The following is a 26569-nucleotide window of genomic DNA, read 5'->3' as shown; positions in this document are numbered from 1 at the left end:
ACACTCCTTTCCTTTTTCTGGTTTATTTTTTATAATTAAAATTTATCTATTTTGGTGATGTATTAGCTATAATATTTTTGTTCTCTTTTTAGTGGTTAGAGTTTATAGTACACATCTTTTATAGTAAACATCTTTAAATTACCACAATCTACAAACAATATCATATCCTTTTATGTACAGTATAAGAACCTTACTATAGCCTATTTCCAGTTGTGTCCTCCAGACCTTTCTGCAATCATTATTATATCTTAATTATTACATAAGGACTAGTTGTTACTGTGTTTAAATATTGAGTAATCTTTTAAATCAAAATAACATAATAGTTTATTATATTTGTCAATGTAGTTAGTATTGCCAATGTTCTTCATTTCTTTTTATGCATTTATATAAATCTACATTTTCATCTGGTATCACTTTTCTTTTGTTTAAAGGACTTTTGTTAACATTTCTTATAGTGCAGGTTGGAAGGAAAGGAATTCTTTCAGCTTCTTACGTCTGAAAAAGCCTTGATTTTGCCTTAAAAATTATTTTGTTGCCTTTGATTTTGAAAGGCATTTTCCCTGAGTATAGAATTCTAGTTTGACAGTTTTTGCTTCAATAATTTAAAGATGTTGTCCTACTGTATTACTGCTAATATCATTTCTTGTGAGAAGTCTGCTGCCATCTTTATTTTTCTTACTCTGTATGTAGTATGTCTTTTTTTTTTTTTTTAAGATTTTATTTATTTATTTGACAGAGAGAGACACAGCGAGAGAGGGAACACAAGCAGGGGGAGTGGGGGAGGGAGAAACAGGCTTCCCGCCGAGCAGGGAGCCCGATGCGGGGCTCGATCCCAGGACCCTGGGATCATGACCTGAGCCGAAGGCAGACGCTCAACGACTGAGCCACCCAGGCGCCCCTGTAGTATGTCTTTTTTCTCTGGAGGCTTTCAAGATTTTCTTTTCTTTCCCAGTTTTGAACAATGTGATGATGATGTACCTTGGTATAAATTTTCCATTTTCTTATGCTTGAAGTTAAGCTTCTTGCATCTGTGGGTTTCTATTTTGATCAAACTTGAAAAAATTGGCTATTATCTACTCAAATATTTTATATTTTTTCTGTACCCGTTTTTCTCTTTTGTCCTTTAGAAGACTCCAATTACATGGTTTTGGGTGCTTGAAGTGGTCTCATTGTTCTATTTAAAAAAAAATTATCTGTGTTTCGTATTTTTTCTATTATTATGTCTTTATTAATCTTTTCTTATGCAATATCTAATCTGCTGTCATTCCTAATCAGTGTGTGTTTCATTTTACATATTGTATGTTTCATTTCTAGGAGTTCAGTTTCAGGTGTATGGTTTTGTTTTGTTTTGTTTTGCCAATAGCTTCCATATCTCCACTTAACCTTTTACTCATGTGGGGTTATTCTGTACTGACTTTTCCATGGTTCTCTTTGGGTGGCTGGTTTGAACAAATGGCACTAATGAGTGAAAGAAATAGTGTGGAAAGGGCCTTTACTGTGGTAATAGAAGAAAATGAGTCCTGCTTCTTTTACTGCACTTGTTGGAAGAATTCTTTAGAAACATTCTATTGACCTCCCTGAGCTTTAGCTTTCTCATCTGTAAATGACAACAATGCTTTGTAAAGCACTATGAAGTATAATACCTGTGACAGGAATTGAGGTACTGTAAATAGCTACACAAATATCAGTGCCTATAATTATGAGATTTGCAATGATTTGATTTGACATTTATATTTGTTCAACAAGTCACTTGCTTATCTAGAACTTCTTTTGCTCATCCTTCAAATATTATCATACTTTAAACACCCTTTATTTGTGGGATGCCTGGGTGACTCAGTCGGTTAAGCACCTGCCTTTGGCTCGGGTCACGATCCCAGGGTTCTGGAATCAAGTCCCTCAACAGGCTCCTTGCTCAGCAAGGAGCCTGCTTCTCCCTCTCCCTCTGCACTCCCCCTGCTTGTGCTCTCTTTCTCTCTCTTTCAAATAAATAAATAAAATTTAAAAAAAAATAAACACCCTTTATTTAGAAATAACTAACTATCCTATTGTCAAGCCCAGCCAAGATGTCAGCACCAGGCAGAATTGCTCATTTCCCCTAACTTCTGGGGACTGGCTCTCCCTCCCTAGCTGATGATAGAAGCCTCAGCACCATCTCTATTCCAGTTAGGAGGGAAAAAAAAAAAAAAAGCTCTGTAAAGGGGAGTAATCATCTTTCATATTTACCTCAGTGTCTGTAGCACCTAGAAGAGTGCCTCATGAATGAATTAGTTCTCTAAAGACTGTTAGAGCTGGTACTAAAAAAAAAAAAGCCTAGAAAATTAGATTTTACACTTTATTTTTCTGGGTCAATAGACATCTCTAAACTTCCAGTTTGGACTAGCATGTTGCTCTCCTTTTCCTGCCTTCAAAATGGTTGGTCCACACATGGGGTATACCCAAGAGGTGGGAGGATGAACTAAACAGAGGTTGATTAGAATTGTAATATTTGGGTCTTAAAAACCCCTGACAGATCCAGATCGTTAGAGTGTCTTGACTAGATATATTCCACTCAGGGGCAATTGCTTCAACCTACGGGTCAAATCAGTCACCAGCAGACCACCAGGATATCTCTCCTCTCCCTTCCTCACACAAAGCACAACTGATGGGTGTAAGGTGTTCTTACCACAGCCTGGTATTTCATAAGGATGAACTGACTAATTGGTTAAAATGCAAAGAAATTTCCTGGCAGAAATCTCTGAGTGCTAGAGTTGAAAGACATACGGTCACAGGACCGAGGCTATTATGGACCACATGGAAGCTGATGATATATGAACAGCTACTGAGCAGTGACCAGGAATCAAACCAGAGTACAGAGGAGAGAGGGAAGAAGAGGGCAGGAGGGACCAAGTGCTAGGAGAAAGAGAGGAAGAGAAGAAATAAGTAGAGATAGAGAAAAACAGATACAGATGAACAAATGGTCAGAGAAAAATAGAGAGGAATCAAAGGGCATAATAATTTCCGCCATTTTGGAGTTCTTATTTGCTTTTTCCTGGATTCCCTCAAGGGCTTTCCGTGTCCATGTAAAAAATCCCTTTTCCATGGTCCAGTTTAAGTGTGAGGGGGTTCTTTTTCTTCTCACCCAGAGGCATCCTTACAAAATAGTCCTCACTGACCCAAGGGTTTGCTGTTTGTAATCCAATGGCTCCCTCAAGATTTGGGGGATTCTGTTTGAATTCTATTTAATCCTGAGTTTGAAACTAAGCACAACGTCTTCTGTATCTTGGTCTATGGAACATCACAATGCCATCTCCAAGGGTCTGTCCTAATCTGAAATTTTAGGGTTTGTTGACTGGCAATCAATTCTTTTTGAGAACCCTAAGCTTAGTGAATTCAGCCCAGATCTCTTTCCACAGACCCTTCCTCTCCTTATTACAAAATCCTCTGGAGTTTTCTGGAATGAAGCAGTGATAATGTATTCTACCGGCTCTGTTTTGTGTGGATGGGTAATGGCTCAATCTCACTAAGTGAAAAGCAGTATTGGTTATAGTGTCTCTCCATTGCCAGGCACATTCACAATGTAGACAACGGTTAGTAAACAAATCTCTAATCCCATGAAGTGTGACTAAACTCCTTGCTTTCGACAACTGTGGAACAACCTTCCTGACAAATGACTTCCTGATGCTACTACCGTCTTTGTAAGCTAGCTCAGACAACTGAGGAAATACTCCCTTCCCACATAGCCCAGACGAGGCTTGTGCTAGTGATCTAGGCAATAAATCAAATCACTGGTTACATTCAGGCTGTCATTTTAAAATATTAATCTGCTGTGCTATGGAGCTATTCGTATTTAATTGTAGTATTTAAAGAAGCTATCTCTTCCTCTAGAGCTTTGTGTATGCTTAATTCCTTCTCAGTCCTCAGCTGAGCGGCCCCTGGCAGGGTGGAGAGCCATGGGCCTGAGGCACTGTGTGTGCCATGCATTTGGTTAGCTGTGAATTCAACATGGCTGAGGCCATTCTTCCAAATGGCCAAGGTGATTATGCTTCTATAAACAACAGCTTTACGAGTTTGATGCTCACATGTTAAGAGTTTGCATGTTCATTGCCTCTTAACAAAAAATTTTATTGTGTCAAGGTGGGGAGTAATTTTTTTTTCCACACTGCCCACTGTGAGACAGATTCACAGACGCTGACGGGTTTTCTGGAGGTCAAGAAGCATGTTAATCCAGAAAATTTCTGGAACTCAAGTTTATAAACTAGTAAGCCAGACAGCTTTTTGGTATAACGTGAAGTCACTCTTCAAGTCAGTACTTTCTATGGACCTTGTAAGTACAGTGATTTGCATAAAATGGGCACTCAGGAAATGTGGTTAGGATTTAACTGATACCCACTAAACAAGTGGAAGTGATTGTCCAGTCAATTACATAAGTAAGGTGTTTAAACACCACTGCTGTGCCTATTCAATACCACCATAAATATTCCTACCACAGGAATTATGTTGACTAGATTTTGTTATTAAAATAATTCTTGGGCGCCTGGGTGGCTCAGTTGGTTAAGCAACTGCCTTCGGCTCAGGTCATGATCCTGGAGTCCCGGGATCGAGTCCCGCATCGGGCTCCCTGCTCTGCAGGGAGTCTGCTCCTCCCTCTGACCCTCCCCCCTCTCATGTGCTCTCTGTCTCTCTCATTCTCTCTGTCTCAAATAAATAAATAAAATCTTTAAAAAAAATAAAATAAATAAAATAATTCTTTAATACAAATTAAAAATATAACAAAGAGAAACCATCTTGCACTGTTGGTGGGAATGCAAACTGGTGCAGCCACTCTGGAAAATAGTATGGAGTTTCCTCAAAAAGTTAAAAATAGAATTACCCTATGATCCAGCAATTGCACTACTAGGTATTTACCAAAAGACTACAAAAACACTAATTCAAAGGGGTACATGTTCCCCAATGTTTATAACAGCATTATCTACAATCTCCAAATTATGGAACTAGCCCAAGTGTCCACTGACTGGTGAATGGATAAAGAAGATGTATACATACACACACACACACACACACACACACACACACACACATATATACATACTGGAATTTTCAGCCATAAAAAAGAATGAAATCTTGCTATTTGCAATGATGTGGATTGAGCTCGAAAGTATTATGCTAAGCAAAATAAGTCAGTCAGAGAAAGACAAAAACCATACGATTTCACTCATAGGTAGAATTAAGAAACAAAACAAATGAACAAAGGGAAAGAGAGGGGTGGGGGCAATCCAAGAAACAGACTCTTAACTATAGAGAACACACTGATGGTTACCAGAGGGGAGGTGGGTAGGGGGACGGGTGAAATAGGTGATGGGGATTAAGGAGGGCACTTGTTGTGATGAGCACTAGGTGTCCTATGGAAGTGTTGAATCACTATACTGTACACCTGAAACTAATATTATACTGTACGTTAACTAACTGGAATTTAAGTAAAAACAAAAAAAAATAAAAAATAGAAAAAAAAAATAATGCATGCCCGCTAGCTTCCCTCTAGGAAGGAATCAGCATGAAGTTTTATTTCATAAGTTAGTAAAAACAAACTACCAACTATCAACTACAGAGTCTTTTAGAAAGAACAGTAACTATGTAACATAAATGTAACTTCGTAACTCCAAAATTTCTTATTCAAATAGACAGACTATACTGCCATTTACTCTCTAAAACTCACTGGAAGAAACTTACTCCTTTTCCTCTGGAGGCAATGATTTATGATAAGCATAAAACATTTTATTAACTATAGCATAGGTAAATAAAATCAAATGTCATAATTAATCATGAATGTATATATTTGAATGTATAATCATGAATGTATATTTGATCATATATACAACTTACTAGGATTAAAGAACAAAGATAACAAGCACCTTAGATTTATTTGATACTTTATCATTTCAAAGCACTTTCATATACCTTATCTTAATACATACCCATATGATGCTTTAAAAATTGTGTGTGTTTACAACCCCTCCTAACCCATATTTCTGCCAGAGCGCAAATGGTCATGCCTCTGTTCTCGGCAAATACTCTCCAGAGTGCCTCATCCTTAAAATCACACATCTTGGTCTTTTGAAGATGAAAATTTCAAACTTCTTTCTTCAACTCATGGTAAGAGAGGCAAAATTAAAAGTGAAATGACTTAGCATTAATCTCTGGAGGGTATCAAATTGCCATTAATGGGGGGGATTATTAAGCTTTCAAAAATTGTTTTAAAAATTTCTTCATTTCCATTTTCATTTTACCAGCTTTGTGACTGCCTGCTTTGTTCTGGTCAAAGCACTTTTCCTAAGACAATAGTTTACGTGTTGGAAAAACCATCCTTCTTTATTTTTATTTGCATCTTCTTTGTGGCTTCAGAACAGGGGACTGCTCTGTAGTCTCAGCTCTACTATAACCTGAGATTCAAGTGTTTTGCCAATAAAATGAGGGAGTTGAATACAAGAATCTCTCAGATCCTGTGCCAATTTAGGTTCTGTAATTCTTATTTTGGTAATACTTTCCTTTTACAGCACCTTGTTTATTAGTCTTTTCTCGGCCTCACTATTCAGATTAGAATTTTTTTTTTTACATGCAAACATAAGTCCTGAATCTCACCACAAAGAATGTCATGTTACTAATGCTAATAATGATAATAATTAATGATGATAATACTGCCATATTTAATTCTTACCAACTGCCATGAAATCTATATACATTATCTCAATATAACAATCCTATGAAGGAAGCATTGTGATCCCAATTTTTCATATTGAAAAAAACTAAATCTCAGAATTTAATTCCCCAAATGCAAACTATAGTCATATTATTAATAAGATATCTTATTTTCAGAATGTCAGGATACCATTTTACACTCCAGTTCACAGGGCAGAACTGTCAAGGTAGTGGGAGGCATGGATGAGCTCATCTATGACATGTATGTATTTTTCAAAATCTGCTCATAAATTCACTATGAACTCACTTTCTCCTGCCAAAAACAAACAAACAAACCCTTACAACAGAAGATAAATTTGCAATTCTCATGCCATTTCATGGTAAAATGAAAGCATGCACAGGTACATCCAAAATAGTATTTCTGGAACCAGCGATGTAGAACCTCAGGATTAAGAATGGAATACTAGAGTTCTAGAAACTGGAAACAAAAAGAGCTACTGTTGAAAATTTAGGCATTTGTTTTTAGAAAATATGTGTGAGTGTAACTTAACACTCACATATTTTGTCAGTAAACTAAAAAAATATTGTGAAAAATTATGCAAATTATATATTACATGAACAGCAGGGCACAAAGGGTTTGAATTTGAATTTCTTCTTCCTTGAAAACAGTGTTGCTTAAAAAATAGATATATTGTTATTGCCATTGTAGATAATGCTTTCTCTCAAAAGAAAGAGAGAGGCATACAGTAAATTATAGGAAAACTGCCCCAAAATACAGATAATTCATATCTTAATCATCCATTCCAGTATACTCTTCTGTGTACTTGTCCCATCAATTATGAGGCCTTCTACTTTGTTAGGTGGGAACAAACACTATTCCTGACCTAGATGAGCACCGGGCACTGTCATACCAAGATCTTTTGGTGGCCCTTACCTAATTCTTGGGTAGTTTCCTCACATGCCTGCACTTATTATTCAGCTGATTTCTCAAGGGAACCCTTTGCAGGATTAAAATATTAGAGTAAGTATTTCCACTACTGTGTTCCTTTGGATGCTTTCTTTCTTTTTTTTAAAGATTTTATTTATTTATTTGACAGAGAGAGACACAGCGAGAGAGAGGGAACACAAGCAGGGGGCGTGAGAGAGGGAGAAGCAGGCTTCCTGCGGAGCAGGGAGCCCAATGCAGGGCTCGATCCCAGGACGCTGGGATCATGACCTGAGCCGAAGGCAGACGCTTAACAACTGAGCCACCCAGGTGCCCCTGGATGCTTTATTTCACACATGTAACTGGCAACCTATGGATCAAATATCTCTAGAATTTAGATGTTGTTTGACATGCCTTGTGTTGGTTCTCATACTGTTTTATTTCATTTTGCTTATCAATTAAATGAGATTTTCAGACTTTCTAATTGTAGTCAAGAGGGAATAATGGACGGGAAATACTCTTCCACACGAAAAATCAAAAAGGGAACAAAGTATATGGTTTTCAATATACTGGAGATCTGTCAAGGAAGGACAGTGTTCCCAAGGAAACAAAAAACAAACAAGGTGAGCCTTGTGATTACTTCAGCTAACTGCCTGGATGTAGTTTTCAGGTCACTGCACAAGGAGAGAGAACTCAGGTGGAGTCTATTAGACTCTTTGAATGGAAAAGACAGAGCTAAAAATCTGGGAAGACAAAGGCAGCTAAAGGCCACAGGCATAATGTCAAAAAGAAGAGAACGCAACAGAAAGAAAACTTTGACAATCTGCAGAGGGTTCCTCTTGAGCAATCAAGTGAGTCATGATAAGTGCACACATTGAAACTACCGAAGGCCTGGTTAAGACGCATCAAAAGGATTAGCTCAAACAGTGCACAGCACTCACCAAGACCAGAAATAGTGCTTGTTTCTACCTGGAAGCCTTGAAAAATTTATCATTCATGAGTCAGTAGGCAGAATACACAGCAGAGTCTTGCTTCAGTATTGAGGAATAATTAGCCCAAAGCTGAGCACTATTTCATTTCCACTTAACAAATTCGAAAAGCAACATCCAAAAAACCAAACTGTTTCCATGTGCCTTAACCATATCTCAGAGCAAAGTTCAGTAATATTTATAGGGGATGCCAATAATATCCACCAACCAGTGAGGTAATATTTGCAATGTCTGGCATCCAGTATAAAATTACCAGGCATGTGAAGTAGCAGAAAAATGTGACACATAATGAAGAGAAAAACTGATCAGTCAAAATGGACACAGATGTTAGAATTGGCAGTCAAGGACATCAAAAGAGTGATAAATTTTGCATGTGTTCAAAAAGTGAAGTAGAGAAAGTGCCAAGGGAATAAGAAGTCATAGACGGGGAGAAAATATTTTCAAAAGGCACAGGTGATAAAGGACTATTATCCAAAATAGTCAAAAGACTTTTAAAACTCAACATAAAAAAAAAAAAAAACTTAAAAAATTCTTCTTAAAAACATTGCCAAAGAAGATATACAGATGGCTAGTAAGCATTTGAAAAGATGTTACATATCAGATGTCATCAGGGAAATGCCAATTAAAACAACAATATACCACTATACACCTATCAGAATGGCCAAACGCTGGAACATAGACAACACCAAATGTTAAAGAGGATCCAGAGCGACAGGAACTCTCATTCTTTGCTACTGGGAATGCAAACTGGTACAGCCACTTTAAAAGTCAGTTTGACTTTTGACAAAACAAAATATACTCTTACCATACAATTCAGCAATTATGCTTCTTGGCATTTACCCAAAGAAATTGATAACTTATGTTCACACAAAAATTTGCATATGGATGTTTATAGCAGCTTTATTCTTAATTGCCAAAACTTGGAAGCAACCAAGATGTTCTTCGGTAGGTCAATGGATAAACAAACTGTGACACATCTAGACAATGGAATATTATTCAGTGCTAAAAAGAAATCAACTATCAAGCCACATAAAAGACATGGAGTAAACTTAAATGCACTGTATGATTCCAACAGTATGACGTTCTTCAAAAAACAAAACTATGGAGATAGTAAAAAGGTCAGTGGTTGTCAGGGATTCAGGGATAGGGGGTGATGAATAGGTGGAACACAGGATTTTTAAGGTAAAGTACTCTGTATGATACCATGATGATAGACACACATCATTATATATTTGTCCAAACCCATAAAATATAAACCACTGGCAGTGAACCATAATGTAAACATGGTCTTTGGGTGATAATGATGTGTCAGCGTAGGTTTATCAACTGTAAAAGAAAATAATACCACTTTCAAGGATGGGGGAGTGTTAGTAGTAAGGGGAGGTTATGGATATGTGGGGGTAAAAGGTACATGGGAAATCACTATACCCTCCCCTCAATTTCTCTGTGAACTTAAAACTTCTCTAAGAAAATAAAGTCTTAATAAAAAAAAAAAGTTAAGTAGAGACATGGAAGATACAAAGACCAAACTTGAACTTCCTGAGATGGAAACTGAAATATCTGGGATGAAAAATACAGTGGCTTGGATTAATAACAGATTAGACATGATTGAAGAAAAGGTGAGTGAATTTAAACACATCACAATAGAAATAATCCAAAGTGAAACACAGAAAAAAAGGAAAGAGAGAGAGAAAGAGAAAAGATAAACAAACATTCCATCAGTGGATTGTGGGACAACTTCAAAGGACCTAATATATTTATAAGGGGAATCTACAAAAGGTAGAGGCAGAAAGAATAGAGAAATAGCCAAAATGTTTCCAAATTTGAAGAAAACTGCACACTCACAGTCCCAATTGATTCAATAAACCCCACACACCAGAAACACAAAGAAAACCACACCATGGTACAACACTATCATATTGTGCAACTGAGTAAAGAAAACATTGTCTTAATAGCAACTAGGGAGAAAAGAAGACATGCACAGAGGAACAAAGATGAGGGCAACAATGGATTTCTAAGAACAAGAACAGTATGTAAACACAAAGACAATGGAAAAATATCTTCCCAGTTTTTCTTTTAAATGGCATTCAGAATCATATGAGTATCTCAAAAATGCAGTAAAAGCATTAGACAAACTACAACATCTGTTTCTTATCAAAACTGTCCACATACTGGAAATAGAAGATGACTGTCTCAACCGGGTAAATGGCATCTACAAAAAGCCTACAGCTAATATCATAGTTAACCAAGAAAGCAATGTGTTCCACCTAAGACTGAGAATAAGGCCAGGATATGTGCTTTTGTCACTTCTACTTGGTATCATATTGGAAATCTTAGCCAGAGCAATAAGGCAATCAAAACTGTATCAGGTTTCTTTGTGTGTGAAAAATGATAGCGGATTCTAAAATTCATTTTGAAATAATTCAAAGGTTCTAAAATAGATAAAATAACTGAAAAAAATAAAAGTTGGAGGACTAACAATGATTTTAAGACTGATTATAAAGTAAAACTGCAGTAATCCATACTGTGTGGTATTGGCATACATATGGATAAATAGATAAATGGAACAGAACAATCTAGAAATAGATCAACACATATGTGGATACCTGAATTTTATTAAAGGTGCAAAAGCAATTCAGTAAAGAAAGGACAGTGCTTTCAAAAAATGGTGCTGGGACCACTGGATCGCAATATGCAAAATAAGAAACTTAAGTCTATAACTTCTACCACATTAGAAAATTACCTCAAAAATGTATGATGGGCCTATATGTAAAATATAAAACTATAAAAACCTTACACAAATACAAAATACAAAAACAGTAAAAATGGGCAAAATAAACACTTAACTAAAAAAGATACACGGACAGCAAATGACAGATGCTTGAAACCATCAGTCATCAGAGAAATGCAAACTAAAACCACTATAACACTATACTACACATATATAAGAATTGCAAAAATCTAAAAGACTGGCCTTACAAAGTGTTAGAAGTGTGTAATGACCTGGAACTCCCATACATTGGTGATGGAAATTTAAGATGGTACAACCACTTGGAAAAATTATCTTAAAAATTAAATCTATTCATAATAGGTGTTCCAGCTATTTTACTCTTAGGTACTTATTCAAGAGAAATGTGTATAAATATTTGTATGGACATATGTTTACAAGTTTCCGAACGGCTTTATTTTTAGTAGCTAAAAACTAGAAACAAACCAATTGTCCCTCAAAAGGTGAATGCATAAACAAACTTTGATATTTTATTACAATGAAATGCTACGCAGCAATACAAAGAAATGATCTATTGCTGAATCCTACAACATGGATGGGTTTCAAAATAATTACACTGAGTCAATCAAACCACACAAAAGAAGAATGCATAGTGCATGCTCTATTTTTATAAAAATCTACAAAATGCCAAATTAAAAGTATTCCATAGCATCATAAAGGAGATCAGTGATTGCCTTGTCATGGAGGGAGTTAGGAGAGACGGCCTCACTGGGGCATGAATACGGGGTTAGGGATATGTTGGTTATATTGTTAGTGGTGATGGCTCCATAGAGGTATAAGGCAGATCAAACTTAACAAATAGTACACTTTAAATATGTAGACTTAAATTTTGTCAATTTTACTTCAATAAACCTGGTTTTAAATTTTCAGACTTCCAGCTTCTCCTGAGAAACTGGGGGCTCTAGCTGCATTGCATCTGCATGATTATGTGGCCATGGAAGCGGTATTTTTCCAAGTCACTTGCTCTAAGTTTGCCATAGTCCTGTCCTTTTTGTTGCCCTTATCCTGTTTGATTCATTTGAGTTGACTGCTTTAGAGATTTGAATTTATGACTATCAATTGATTTTTTTTGAAAGATTTTATTTATTTGACGGAGAGAGACATAGCGAGAGAGAGAACACAAGCAGGGGGAGCTGGATGAGGGAGAAGCAGGCTCCCAGCTGATCAGGAAGCCCGACATGGGGCTCTATCCCAGGACCCTGGGATCATGACCTGAGCCGAAGGCAGACGCTTAAATGACTGAGCCACCCTGGCGCCCCTATCAATTGATTTCTTGTCTTCTGTTAACAAAGTAATGCTAAAATAGTTTCTTCCATCAGCATAAAGGGAGGAACTATCCAAACTCATTCTATGGCATCCTGTTATTTGGTCCCAACTGATTTTCCAAACCTATTTCTGAACACTCTCTCCATCAGCCCATACATACAAAAGCTCTCTTTTCTTACTCACTATTGCCTACATTTCCAAACAAGCTGTATGTGTTGGGTTTGCTCACTTGGTATGTTAACAAGATCCCTGTTTACACCATCAGCATAGAAAGGAAGGAAGAAAAAGAAAGGACTCAGGGTTCAGAATTTTCATTTCTATCAAATGCTAATTGGAAAGTCATCTTATGTCTCTAGAAAGAAAAGAACCTATGCCAGAAAAATAATTTCTTACCATTTGGTACAAAATATAAGAGGCTTAAAAATAAATGACCTGACAGTGAGAGGTTGTAAACGTTATCATCAACCATTTCATCATGGTGTAGGTGTGATGGGCCAGGTGATGCCCAAAATCTTTCTACTGTCCTTAGTCCTAAATCTTTGATGTCAGTATGTTGCTGAATCAAGCCAGTAAATTCCAAATTATGTTGGGTCAACCGAAGTTAAAGATCATATTTTAATCTTTTTTTTCTCCTGTATAGTCACCTCGACCATGCCACCTTTTGTTTGAAATACTCTTTTTATTCACTTTCTTCCAAAGATAAAGAATAATAAATGTGAGTATTAAGTGACTTCATAACATTAATTTCACTTTTGATAATTTCTGCTTAGATAGTATTAAATATGAGATAATTATTGTTTCTATATTTTGCATGCCTGCCTTAAATTTATCCCCAAATATATCAATACTTATAATAGTTTCACATGATATACTTACAAATAAAACTTCTCATCCCATACTGGATTCAAGTTTCCAAAAATGGTTTTCGTTCTTCTTTTGTTCTTTCCCACTTGAACAGTAACATATGGGTCACTCGACCCTGTTTTGTCTTTTGCCTGTAAGCCTTGTGCCGAAACCACTGAAATAAACCAAAATAGAAATTTTAATATAAACATTTCCTCAAACAAACAAACAAAAATGATAACAAAGGGCAGTTTTTCTAACACTTTGCACCCTGGATTTGTGCAAAGGGATGCTAAAATAGTTTCTTCCATCAGCATAAAGGGAGGAACTATCCAAACTCATTCTATGGCATCCCGTTATTTGGTCCCAACTGATTTTCCAAACCTATTTCCTTTACTGAGGAAATGAACATTAGGACTTAAAAATATTCAATGAAAGAATGAAAACACTGAATATTAAAACCTTCCTTGAGTAAATATTTGCTTTTGTCTGCAATGAGTAGCAGCCATATACATATACTTTCATATTCACACCAGCTATATACTTATATACACATTACTACATAAATGTATAGAAAAATAAAGATGCACATACAATATGCCAAAAGGCATCCAACATAATTCAAAGGTCTGTGATTTAAAATATATTTCTATTTGTGAGTTTGCTGTCACTACTGAACAACTCAACCTAGTTAAAAAAAAAAAAAAGCAACTTTATTTTATCTTACAAGTACCATATGAGTAAGTTAAGAGGCTTGGTAAACATTAACACAATATATATGCACTTGCTGTTGTTATAGGCAACCTAAGAAGTTCAAATTACTACACATCACTAAGCTCAAACTGCCTTGACTCAAGGATCAAATGTTTGAGGGGTACTGATCAAGGATTAAGTAAAATGATGTGTGTTTTCTCATTAAGAAAAACTGACTAGAGAGATCTTTGGCTACTCTTGTAATTTATCAGTGGTGGGCAGCTACAAAGCTAATTGCGGGATATTGATGAATATGTTGTAAAAGAGAAACTTCTTCCTCTAGAAGAGCTTTTGATTAGAACAAATTGCAATTACTTCAATTATCTAGTATATATTTTAGAAATTTCAAGTACCAACTACATGTCTTACCAATATTGACAAGTTTGAAAACATTCTACTTATTTTACCTATAATTATTATTAAGCAGTGATTTCTAAGACACATAAAAATCTCAATGTGGAATCAAAATTTTCAAGACAACTATTTTTACCTGTAATGGTTATTTTTGCTGACCACTTAGATGTCCCATCCAGTACACTCTGCTTGGCTGCTTTTGTGTACTGCACAAAATCTTCTTTAGAAATCTGAAACATTTCCTGAATTACTTCAAACACCTCCGGCCTGTTTTTCTCCCTAATCTTCATTCTTTCTTTCATAGCCATAATAATGGTCTGAGTCTTGTCTTCGGCACCATGCTTAGAACTCTTTTCTGCTGCTCCTATAATGGAAAAATCAGTGGTGACGTAAATGCACATAAAGTTACTTTTTGATGGCCTAAGAGGGAGAGAAAGAAGGAATAGGAGAATGAATAAGTGGTTTCATTCTGAGGAGTCAGGGTACCTTCTTCACAGAACATCAGGACAATATAAATGCTGCTGGACAAAATATCTAGGCTGAGATTCAGAACCAGCCTTTGTGTTAATGGCAAGTAAATGGACTTCCATGATTCCCAGTTTTGTCACAGCTGTATTATTTGATTAAATCAGGGGTTGTGCAAATATATGGTTTGAATTTTCAAAGAGCTAAAAAGAATGCACACAGTCAAATATGGCATATACCACCTGCAAAACAGAACTGAGAAATAGATAGGATATATATGGCAAATGTCTCCCCAAAGTCAGTATTTCAAATACTTGCGTTCAAAGTGCTTAATTATTTTTAATGATGGAACTTACCATAATTAAGTGCTTAAATTCTTTTTGTAAAATAAATACCACCATTCTCTCTTATATATTGAAATACAGGGTAAGATTTTACTTGGAATTAAAGTGATTCTGCTGTTTAAAAAGGATTTAGAAACCAGTGGGTAGATGACCTCTAAATACATGATGGATCACAGGCCTCAACTCTCACTTTGTGATATGGCCATAGTTTTTAATAGGATAAATTCATTCTACTCAAAACCCTTTTTGATTTCCAGGATTTTTAAATTTTTTTATTTTTTTTATGATTGGTCTCAACTTTCTGGGCATTTTTGTTTATAACACTAATCCTTCTGGCAATGAAGGATTTCCAAAGGTCCATTCTTGGATCCCTCACCTTCTCCAGCTACCCGCCAGATATTTTCAGTGATCTCTGTGACCTCTGGGTTGTGCAATATTATACAAGTTAACAAGATCCCAACTCTCATGGCTCCTTAGTGAGTTTTAAATGAGAAAACAAAACCCCATGGACCAGTATTGCAGGAGCTGCCACTGCTGATACCAAATATTTTGGGGTGCCAAACAAAGGCAATGTAGTGAAAAGAATAAAAAACAAAACTCATGTTCACAGCTAGTAACAGTTCCAATTTTCATCTACATGACTGCATTACCCAACTTACAATTTTTTGAAATATATTTCTGAAATAGGCATATTAATATCTGGTAGAATGTTTAGAGATTAAATAAGATAATTTATCTGCATAATTTCTACCACAAGGGATAGCCTCACTAATGTTCTCTGAATCTAAGTATTTTAAGCCCAAATGAAGCACAGAAGCTAAGACAAAGAGGAAAAGGTCAGCCGTTAGCTTTCCCTATAATAAACTCATATTCAACAGGAGTACTTTAGTGAAAATCTTGATTTATTTGAAAGTATGATGTTTGTTTCCTAAAGTGGAAAAAACACATTCATAATAACCAAGGTATAATTAGACAAAGTTAAAGGGATGAATATTCTAATGGTATAAAGAGCAGATTCCCCGTCTTTATCTTAAAACAACAACAAAACAAAAACAAGAAAAAAAAAACTTTGAGGACTTAAACCACATTAAAAAAAAAATACTAAAAATGACTGCATTACATTTAAGGCAATTTGAAAGGACATTCTAAATGCCCTAGTCATCTGTTAAAACAGGCCATAGAAAAGCTACGCATCTGTTAATTGCATATCCTTAAATAATTAAGCATGTTTGTAATTTATCAACAATGGTTTAACTGTGCATGCATAATTCTTATACAGTAAAACTAGCTTAGGCTACTTGAATAGTCCCAGCTACCCAATAGGCATATTTTACTTCAAATACTGAAATATTCATTAAGCAGAAAGAAAAGGCAGTGCTGCCTTGAAAAAATTACTGCAAGATTCAAAGTGCCCCAAAAGTTTGATATGTGACAGCCATCCTAAGAATGAATGTTCAACAGGTGAGAAATGCCATAAAATTTAACTCTCCCCCAAATTTCTAAGTAACTATTATTGTTTTGGCTCTCAGTGCTCCCAAAGGCTACAGAAAAAAAGTGTTCAAGTCCTTGAGAGTTAAATATATTTTGGATTATTTTTCTAAATTCAGGAAGAGCCAGCGGACGACCACCCATGTAATAATACTCATTTAAGTAATCACTACCAAATTCAAAGGTAGAATATAACAAGAAATTTTTTATCTAAAGGAATCAAATCTCTGTACTTAACAACCGCCTCCTGAATTTTTTTTTAAAAGAGTTAATTAAGAAAGCGTAACGATTTGCTGTGAAATCTTTCACCAATGCTCTTGATTTTGGAGCCGAGAACTCTAATTTGTGGACACTATTCTGGGGAGAGCAGGTTAACAGAGGCTTATGTTTAAATCTTTTATCTGTTATTTCTAGAAAAAGATATGTGGCATTTTAAAAGTTCTACTTTTACTTTTACATATTTTGATCTGAGGGAAATGATTCAACTTAAATCTATGTAGTTTGGAGACGTAGAGACAAATCTGTAATTTTTGTCACCGATCTACAAGCACTTTACACCGCCTATTGTTTATTGAACCTGATTTTTCTAATGAAACTATTTCTGAGGTAGCTGCAATTTGCCACGAATTTCCAACCCTTTGGGTTTATTATTTTCCTTCAGGCTTGGTCTGTTTATCTCAAAGTCATCAGAGATAAACTTAAATTTGCATTTATATGACTCTTCCTTCAAAGTGTATGACAGAAGGTGTAGTAGCTTCACTGAAATACAGTGAGTAGTAATATGTCAACCAGGGATCAACAATAAATGAGATCAAAAGAGATAATGTACAGTGAAAGCACTTTGTAAAATGTAATACATTATCCAAATGGAATGCATCATTGTTACTTTTAAAAACACTTAATTGACAGATCAGAGGATACAATTATGCACAACAAAATTCATCCTTGCAAGAGATACAAGAGAATTCATCCGCAAACGAGGCCAACTTACCTAAAATGGTTCCTTTCTACATAATTTAATGGGAAAGCCACTTAATCAGAACCCTCACTTTTCTCTATAATTTTTATTTATTACCCAAAACATATAAATTTCATGTGAAATTCATAATTTTACCAACTTTGCATGGCAATTTACGTACATCTAACAGCTGCAATCATCTCTCTTGGTCTCAATCTCTTTTCTTTCCCATTTTTCTCAAGAGTGATTCCAAAAATTTCTATTTTCTTCAAGTCACTTACCTCACCCCATTAACCTCCACTCTCAGCATATGATCTTATCTCTTCCTTAACAGAAATAGAGGCTCCCTAACCCAGTGGTCACATTTTCTCCCTCCCTTATGGAAAACAAACAAAACAAATAGGAACAACACCACCACCACACCTGACCTGTAATATTAGCAGATTTCTATGGTGTAAATATTCCTAACACGGCTTATTTCAAGCAACTGCCTCGTGGAATTCTTAAACATTTATCAATCACCACTGGCTCGGCTGCCTGTCTATCCATTTAGTTTACATGCTAGCCTATAAGGCCAACCTCAACTAAATGTGTTCCAAGTAACAAGCATGCTCTTTAGAAAATAGGATACATTCAACAAATAGAGAAGATAAAATATTTCTGGGGGGAACCTAAAATAAAATGATTGCCATATTTGAGTATTTAATCTGGCTCTGGGTTCAATTTTAGGTCTTAGGAACTTTGTGTATGCTCTCACCCTAAGGCCGTGATCCTGGAAAAAACAAAAATAAATTCAGTGTAAAATGATATACATGCTGTGGAGTCTTATGAAAAGACAAAATACATTGGGCACTTGGCTTCAGGTTTAGAATTTTCAGAAAACAAAGGCTGTGCCCATCATTAGAAAGCAGAAAGTGGTTGGCCTCATGCTCTTATAGTCAGCATAAAACAAGAGCATAAGTCCAAATATAAAATGGAAGAAATACATCAATAAAATCACTTTTAAATAAGGCAAAGGAGCATAGTGGCTCATGATGCTTTGCGTATACTAAAAGGTGACAGTCCTGTGTGAATCCTGACTTGCCAATTATTAACCATCTGAAATTGCACTACTTTAGCTCTGTAAACTTTAGTTTTTTCATCTGAAAAACAAAAGGAAATGATAGTAGCATCTTTCTTAACAGGGTCACTGTAAGGATTAAATGAGATAATGTATAAAAGTTTCAATACTAATAATTGAGCAAGTAAAAAGTCTAGATGTCACAAGGTGAAGATACAAGCATTTATTAAAGAATTTTACATTAACATGGAATTTGGGGATTTTAGCTTTAAGATTACTTGACCTGTAAAGCAACTCGGTGAAAGCTCTCCCCACGGACACTGCCACACCCAATGTCTGCCATATGCTTAATGCTATAGAACAACTTGCTAGCTGGGAGCCAATGAAGTACTTGAAGATTTAAGAAAATAAAATTCAGGGGCAGCTGGGTGGCTCAGTTGGTTAAGCATCTACCTTCAGCCCAGGATCATGGGATCGAGCCCCACCCAATCGGGCTCCCTGCTCAGTGGGGAGCCTGCTTCTCCCTCTCCCTCTGCAGCTCCCCCTGCTTGTGTGCTCGCTCTCTCTCTCTCAAATAAAATCTTTAAAAAAAAAAAAAAGTTCAGAGAAACTAGAAGAAATTATTATAGTATTTTTATTTTTCATATCCATAAATTTTTACCTGCATTTGAAGCTGGTGAACCCAGAGTAAGTAGGTGGTTGATATACACAGAAAGCATGCAGAAGGTCTGATATTGAGGCATTTCTCTTTCTAGGAGTCTCTAGCCTATGAAACTTTATTGCTTTTCTTTCCTTTCCCCATAAAATCCTGTAGGTGGGCCTACTCTTGGTGCCTCTGTTTTTCTTTCTCATGAAATCATGTAGGTGGGCATGTAGCTGGCATTTTCTACCTTTTCCCTTTAGTTGCTTTACAGCCAAGATCATCTTAACCCTCCTCTTCTAACATGCCTTCAATATTTCCAAGGAGCAAACCTACAACTCCCCCAGTCTTCAAATCACAGGTCTCCTTTGTCTTACACAATCAAAGTTACACACTCCACACAATTTCTGGAACACAATAAAGAACTGACATTTAATAGAAGGATAACTGGAGGATCACAGACCTAGCATAGCATCATCTCCCATTCTCATAGGTGTCCCCATCACTGACAGTAGGAGAATGTGGGCAGGGAGCCCCCTTTCAAGGAACTGCCACCTTCTATAAAGTAATTTTACTTTTGTTGAGGTTGGGTCCAAAACCAAAAATCAACCTTTCTTCGCTGCCCACCTCCACCATATTCAATCATCCTATTATTGGTAAATGCAAACTTTGAGAACAAGTTCAGAAACATTTGCATATTAAAAGAAGACAGAATCAGGTATGCACTCTCAAAATTGTCAGAGCTACTACATTTCCTGAGCATTATTTAGATACTAACTTCCTTAAGATTTCTAAATTATTTCAGAGTCAAAAATTGTATAGATGAGGGGAAAAACTAATTTCAACAAAAGAAAAAAAGTGCTCAATTTCAGAAGTATTTTTACTATGTAAGGAAAAAAAATCAACGGAGAGATGGAGAGAGGAAAGATCTTTTTTGTTCTTATCACTTTTCGCAACAGATTTTTTCCAAGTCTTTTTCAAAAAAAAAAAACAAAAGATAAAACAAAAGAAAACAAAGAAAATTTTAAACCCAAGATTTTTTTCTATTTCTCTTTTTTTAACTAGTCTCTGAATGGAAGTTGGCTGACATAACTAGTTCACAGTGTTATTGGAAGCTGGCCTGGTACTGACATTCTTAGACCACGCTGTTCTCCTGTTGGACATGACCAAACTCACAGGACACCACGTTCACATGGTCTGTGTGACCATGACCACGCCGACGTGAGACAAACAAGGCCATCTCACAAGTTTATCTAAGCGCAAATGAAAACAAACCACAAAATACCAAACATCCCCTCTCCTAACTCATGAGTGACCACTGTTCCTTAGCTAGGTACAGCTATTTGCCTCACTCTCGTCTGTCCTCCTGGTAGGTAAGATTTTTTTAACCTACACGATCATAAATTGTCCTCACTTTCAGACAACACCTGATCCAGAGCAACCTCTGCTTTCTAAAACCCTCTTACTGAGATGTCCCATGGTTTATCCTGCAGTATATTCTCCTTTGCAGCAATGGATAATAAACTGAACTTCTAAAACTACAAATGTGTTACCTCACACCGGTCGGAATGGCTAAAATTAACAACACAGGAAACAACACATGTTGGTGAGGATGCGGAGAAAGGGGAACCCTACTACAGTGTTGGTGGGAATGCAAGCTGGTGCAGCCACTCTGGAAAACAGTATGGAGGTTCCTCAAAAAGTTAAAAATAGAGCTAAAGTACAGTCCAGCAATTGCACTACTAGGTATTTACCCAAAAGATACAAACATAGTGATCTGAAGGGGCACCTGCACCCTAATGTTTATAGCAGCAATGTCCATAATAGCCAAACTGTGGAAAAAGCCCAGATGCCCATTGATAGATGAATGGATAGAGATGTGGTGTGTATAGATACAATGGAATATTATGCAGGCATCAAAAAAATGAAATCTTGCCATTTGCAACTATGTGGATGGAACTAGAGGGTATTACGCTAAGCAAAATTAAGTCAATCAGAGAAAGCCAATTATCATATGATTTCACTCATATGTGGAATTTAAGAAACAAAACAGAGGATCACAGGGGAAGGGAGGGAAAAATAAGATGAAATCAGAGAGGGAGACAAACCGTAAGAGACTTTTAATCATAGGGAACAAACTGAGGGTTGCTGGAGGGGAGGGTGGGGGGATGGGGTAACTGGGTGATGGGCATTAAGGAAGGCCCGTGATGTTATGAGCACTGGGTGTTACATACAACTAATGAATCACTGACCTCTACCTCTGAAACTAATAATATACTATATGTTAATTAATTAAATTCAAAATAATATAAACTACAGATGTGTTTTGGTAGTCTTTAGTTAATTGGCGTTAACAAATATTATTAACTCTTTTTACATATGTAGAAAATGATGCTCAGAGATGTTTTGAAAAATTCCAGTAGCAGCAGGATTAGAAACAAGATCTTTCTCAAGTAACTGAGGACTATGAAATCTAGATATAGATATGGATATAAAGATACCCATTGCTTATTGATGTTGAATACCTATATAGCATCATGTAAAGCATACTCACCATTTTTGTCCCCCAACAGCAGCCTACCCCAAACCTAACTATGCTCCACTATTAGTTTATTCCTTAAAGTTAAGAAAATGACCATTGTATTATGGTAACTCAACTATTGATTCCACTTTTACCCAAATTAATTTATTAGATGATATTCTCTTTAGTGTTGTTGAAAAGTCTATGCAGTAGGTATGTTGTGATAGGGATATACTCCAAGCTCAGTGGGTTGGCCACAGAGGACAGGCCTTGAGTCATCATCATGATGTGAGGATAACATCTGGGCAGCATAATTTGCCTAAAAGTCAGGGGTACTACATGGGAGAGTAGAAAAGCACCATAAATAAAATTCATCAACTTACCATTTTTTCCTTTAAACAAACTTTGCATATTTCTTTATAAATTAGGACAGAACATTAGGCTGGGAGTTCAGAGACCTGGGTTCTAACCCTATGTATAAAATCTATTTGTTTCTTTTTGACAAAAAACTGTATCGTGTGACCTCAGTAAAATCAGTAGATTGGGTTCTCCAATCCACTGATCTCAAAGGCTCCCTTAAAAGTCTATGATTCTACAAAAGAACGATCTTTAAACCACTGCATGCTATTTCTAACTGCAGTTCTCACGCCCCCGTTTGTTGCTTTAACCAACCTTTATTAAGCATCTATGATGCCATAACGTGTGCTAAATTCTGGAGAAATAAAGAGAACAATTTTTCTTTTGTTTTTATTCTGAGTGTGTGTTTGTGTGTGCATCTATGTTGACAGACTGCAAAGTCTTCAGAAAAAGATTAGCAAAATAATAAGGGTTCTAAAAACCTGAAGGAGACTCTTATTTGAAAAAAACAAGTATTTGAAAAACTGTCAAAGGATGTTCATTTATTAAATATTTTCTCCAGTGGTAAGATTAAAGGATAGAAGTTTAAAGGATAGAAGTTACCAGGAGGCAGGGCTTGGTTCAAGCTGTAATTTACACACTCCAATTTTCTAATGATGAATTAAGCTGCCTGCCAAGGTGTTAAATTTTTCCTAGTGGTATTCAAACAGAGATTGATTATTCTGAGAAAGAAATCACAGAACTTCCTCATTTTCACAGGAGGCTGGCTGCATTAGCTAGACCTTCCCACTCTGATTTCCCACTTGTTTATCCTCTCCTTTTCTTCCATCCTAGGCATATGTGGAAGTCTTATATATAAGGGGTGTCCCCATTGCAAATTTCTTGCTTAAAGCAATGAAAAGAGAAATTTCTTAAGGAAGTGTCACTGATTCTGTAGGGTCAATTTCAAATTTTACTGGTAGTTATTGTGGAAAGTGGTGAGGTTGAATTCATATACTTGCAAAGTCTCTTTCTGTTCAATGCAAGGGTGGATTTTAGGAAAACAGTAAGGAGGTATTACTAAAGAAAATACTCCCCTTCCTGGGGCACTCATACCCACCCTCATTTTTCTCAACTATTTTTGATTTCTTTCAATTTACATGTGCATTTTAATGAATAACCTCAAAAAAAAGTTGCCTAATTTAGCCAATATCCATCAATGTATCTTAAGAAACAGAAATATAATATAAAAATGTTTCCAAAGTCTAATGAATGTGTGACATCTTTAGTCTCTCAAACACTGAGAAAAGAGTCAGCTCATTTCTGAAGTATAATCTACATCATTTTTTTACTTACTGGATTCCAGCCATTTGTTTCTAGATGGCAATGTTTTTCTGTTTTTTCAAATGTCACTGCCCTAATATGCTTATTTCTTTAAAAAGACTGTTTATAATTCAGTTTTTAAATAAGTAGACTGAATTCTAATTGGATGATGAGATTATGCAAGTTAGCTCAGTAGTATTGAGTCAATCCCCCTTCCTTTTAAGCAGTTATTCCTAAATATACTTTTTATTTTTCAAAGAGACACTACCTATTTTGAAAAAAACAAAAACAAAAACAAAAAAACGCATTCATTACCATTAACAACCTCCATCTGATCTCATGGTGTAGGGAGAATACTAATGAAGTAAAGAAAACTGTAGAATGTGTATGACTTACTACAAAATCAGCTGTGACAGCATTTATGATTTAATCTTTATTTTGACATTTTCCTCTGATCCCCCTCAATTTTAGGCAACCCCGTGGATGTCACACATTCATTGTATTCATATAAACAATAACAGAGGGGACAATGTTTACATGTGAAAAAAAGATTTGTAAATGAAAGTCCGTGTTTAAATAAATTTCCTTGGCAAAGTTTTTTTTTGTTTGTGTTTTGTTTTTGTTCTTTTTTTAGTAATTTCAGTGTCACAGCCACAACCAAATCAACGCAGCACAGAAAAGTCAGTAATACATATTTTAGACTGTGATGTTTTGGCATTTCTGGACCTAGTCTAAAGTAGCAGTATAAAGAATTTTTTTTGGAAATGGAAAATTTAAGGTAACTTGTCATAAAGGTCGAACTGACATGTACCTTTTCATAAGTGCAAAAGGATGGGGAAGCCATTAATATTCATTGAGGATCTACTATGTGCCAGACTCTTAGCAGAGACTGTTTCATTTAGTCTTCCCGATAACGCTCTGAGGTAAATTTTATTATTCCTGTTCATTTGGTGGAGAAAAATGAAGCCCTGAGAAGTTAAAAAAACTTGCCCAAGGTCACTTATCTGGTAAGTTAGATGTGTCTTCGATATTCAAACACAAAACCTCCCAATTCCAAGAATATGACTCCTTCTGGCAGACACCAAATAGGCTTGAGAAGGAATTCAGACTGCTGTAATCACAAGGGTGTGCCTTAGTCCTTGGCTGAGGAACATGACTTTACACATTCCCACTTTCCACGCAGGGCTATCATGAGATGGAAGTGACCAAAGAGATCAGAAGTCGCTTTCAAGTTTTCTACTTGGTGAGTCTGCCATTGCTCTGAGGCATCTAAGTCCGTGCTCGGCACTATGGGAACACATCATCAACGATATGACTTGATGGGTTGTATGTGAATCTTTGTGTGATAGGAGGGGTGGGGGTTGGAATTACTGAAAACCAGCAAGAGCTGAAGAGGTCTAACCTGAAAACATGGAGGATAAGGCAGGGTCTACATATACATCTCTACCCTAAACAGGTACTCACTCTGCAAACAGTCAGCATTTAGGAGGTCCTGACACTTTTCATGGCACTTCACTCCGCACTCCAAACACTTCATGCCTTGCCGAGCAATGCCCCACAGGAGCCCTTCACACTCATAACAGTAGGTAGGTGTTGTTGCCGTCCAAACTTCGAAATTGTGGGGGGTGGTGGAGGACATGGGGTAGATCAGTGCCTGCAAGGTCTTCTTGAAGACATGTATTTTCTGTAAAAGTTACAATGCCAGCCAAGTCAGTGGATTCAGAGAATTTCAACATAAAACTATTTTATCACTTCTCCCTGAAAATACTATTTTGAAAGAACCTCTTAATTATTGACAAGTCATGATAGTAAGCACAGTAATTCTGCTCACTTATTCTTCTCTCAGCATTCTAGGGCCCAGTTCAGTCATCTGAACACAGAGAACTCCCTAATCTCCCAGATTGGACTGGGCTCCACTGTTGTGCTTCTTTCACAGCAGCAAGAAACTCTAATTACCTGATAATGTCCACGTCCTGCTATACTGTGGACTCTATGAGGCCACGGACGATGATATAGATCTCCTTGGTCTAAACCGGTTCTTGGTAAAAATTGTGAACTAGATGGGAAGCATCTAGTAGGGGTACAACACATATTTTGTGGAGTGAATGTTCTGCCACTTAGGATCCTGTCTTATAATCCACAGAGAGACTTAGGTCTCTAAGCCTTACTTTCTTCCCCTACATATCTACCTACCTGCTGTATAATTTTGAAGATCAAATTGTAGGATGATAACCAACCAACTAGAAACTTCAAAATACTAAATAAATACTAAATGTTAGCACTCATAGTAGATTTTCCAGAAACCACCATAGGTTGATAGGAAAGAGACTTGTCTGGATGAGTCCTTCTCTGTGCTTTTCATATCTAATTAGGTGGGTAACTTCTTTTTTCTATTTTTTTTAAAATATTTTATTTATTTATTTGAGAGAGAGAGAGAGAGAGCATGCATGAGCTGGGGGAGGGGTAAAGGGAGAGGGAGAGTGTGAAAAGCAGATTCCCTGTTGAGGGCAGAACCCTACATGGGGTTCAATCCCAGGATCTTGAGATCATGACTTGAGCCGAAGTCAGATGTTTAACCGACTGAGCCACCCAGGGGTGCCTGCAGATGAGTTCTTGAAAGAAAGACCATCACTCTCTGAAGTTACATTTACAGGTAATTTCACACAACTGCCTGATGCATAATGAATGAATATTTACATAAATCCTGTAGGAGCCTAATGGTTAAATGAAACAATTATATTTTGCATTAATAACCCTTAAATCTCATTTCAGAATATCTTAAATTTCATTTCAGAGTATCTTCACAGTGTTGAAATGACCAACTTTCCACAATTTTTCAATTCT

General features: G+C 36.4%; 1 protein-coding gene across 2 annotated transcripts in view; it reads right to left on the bottom strand.

Annotated features, from left to right (window-relative positions):
* The window catches only part of UNC13C (unc-13 homolog C), a 547141-nt gene that overhangs the window by 317010 nt on the left and 203562 nt on the right, over positions 1-26569 (bottom strand). For both annotated transcript variants that reach the window (XM_044917815.1, XM_021693930.1), the window contains 3 exons: positions 25190-25409; positions 14727-14954; positions 13517-13658 (listed from right to left, as the gene is read on the bottom strand). In XM_044917815.1, coding sequence (XP_044773750.1) covers positions 13517-13658; positions 14727-14954; positions 25190-25409 — 590 coding nt within the window. The remainder of the gene's footprint in view (positions 1-13516; positions 13659-14726; positions 14955-25189; positions 25410-26569) is intronic.

This window comes from Neomonachus schauinslandi, chromosome 9 (assembly GCF_002201575.2).
Source record: "Neomonachus schauinslandi chromosome 9, ASM220157v2, whole genome shotgun sequence".
NCBI lineage: Eukaryota > Metazoa > Chordata > Mammalia > Carnivora > Phocidae > Neomonachus > Neomonachus schauinslandi.
This window is presented reverse-complemented; position numbering and strand designations above follow the sequence as displayed.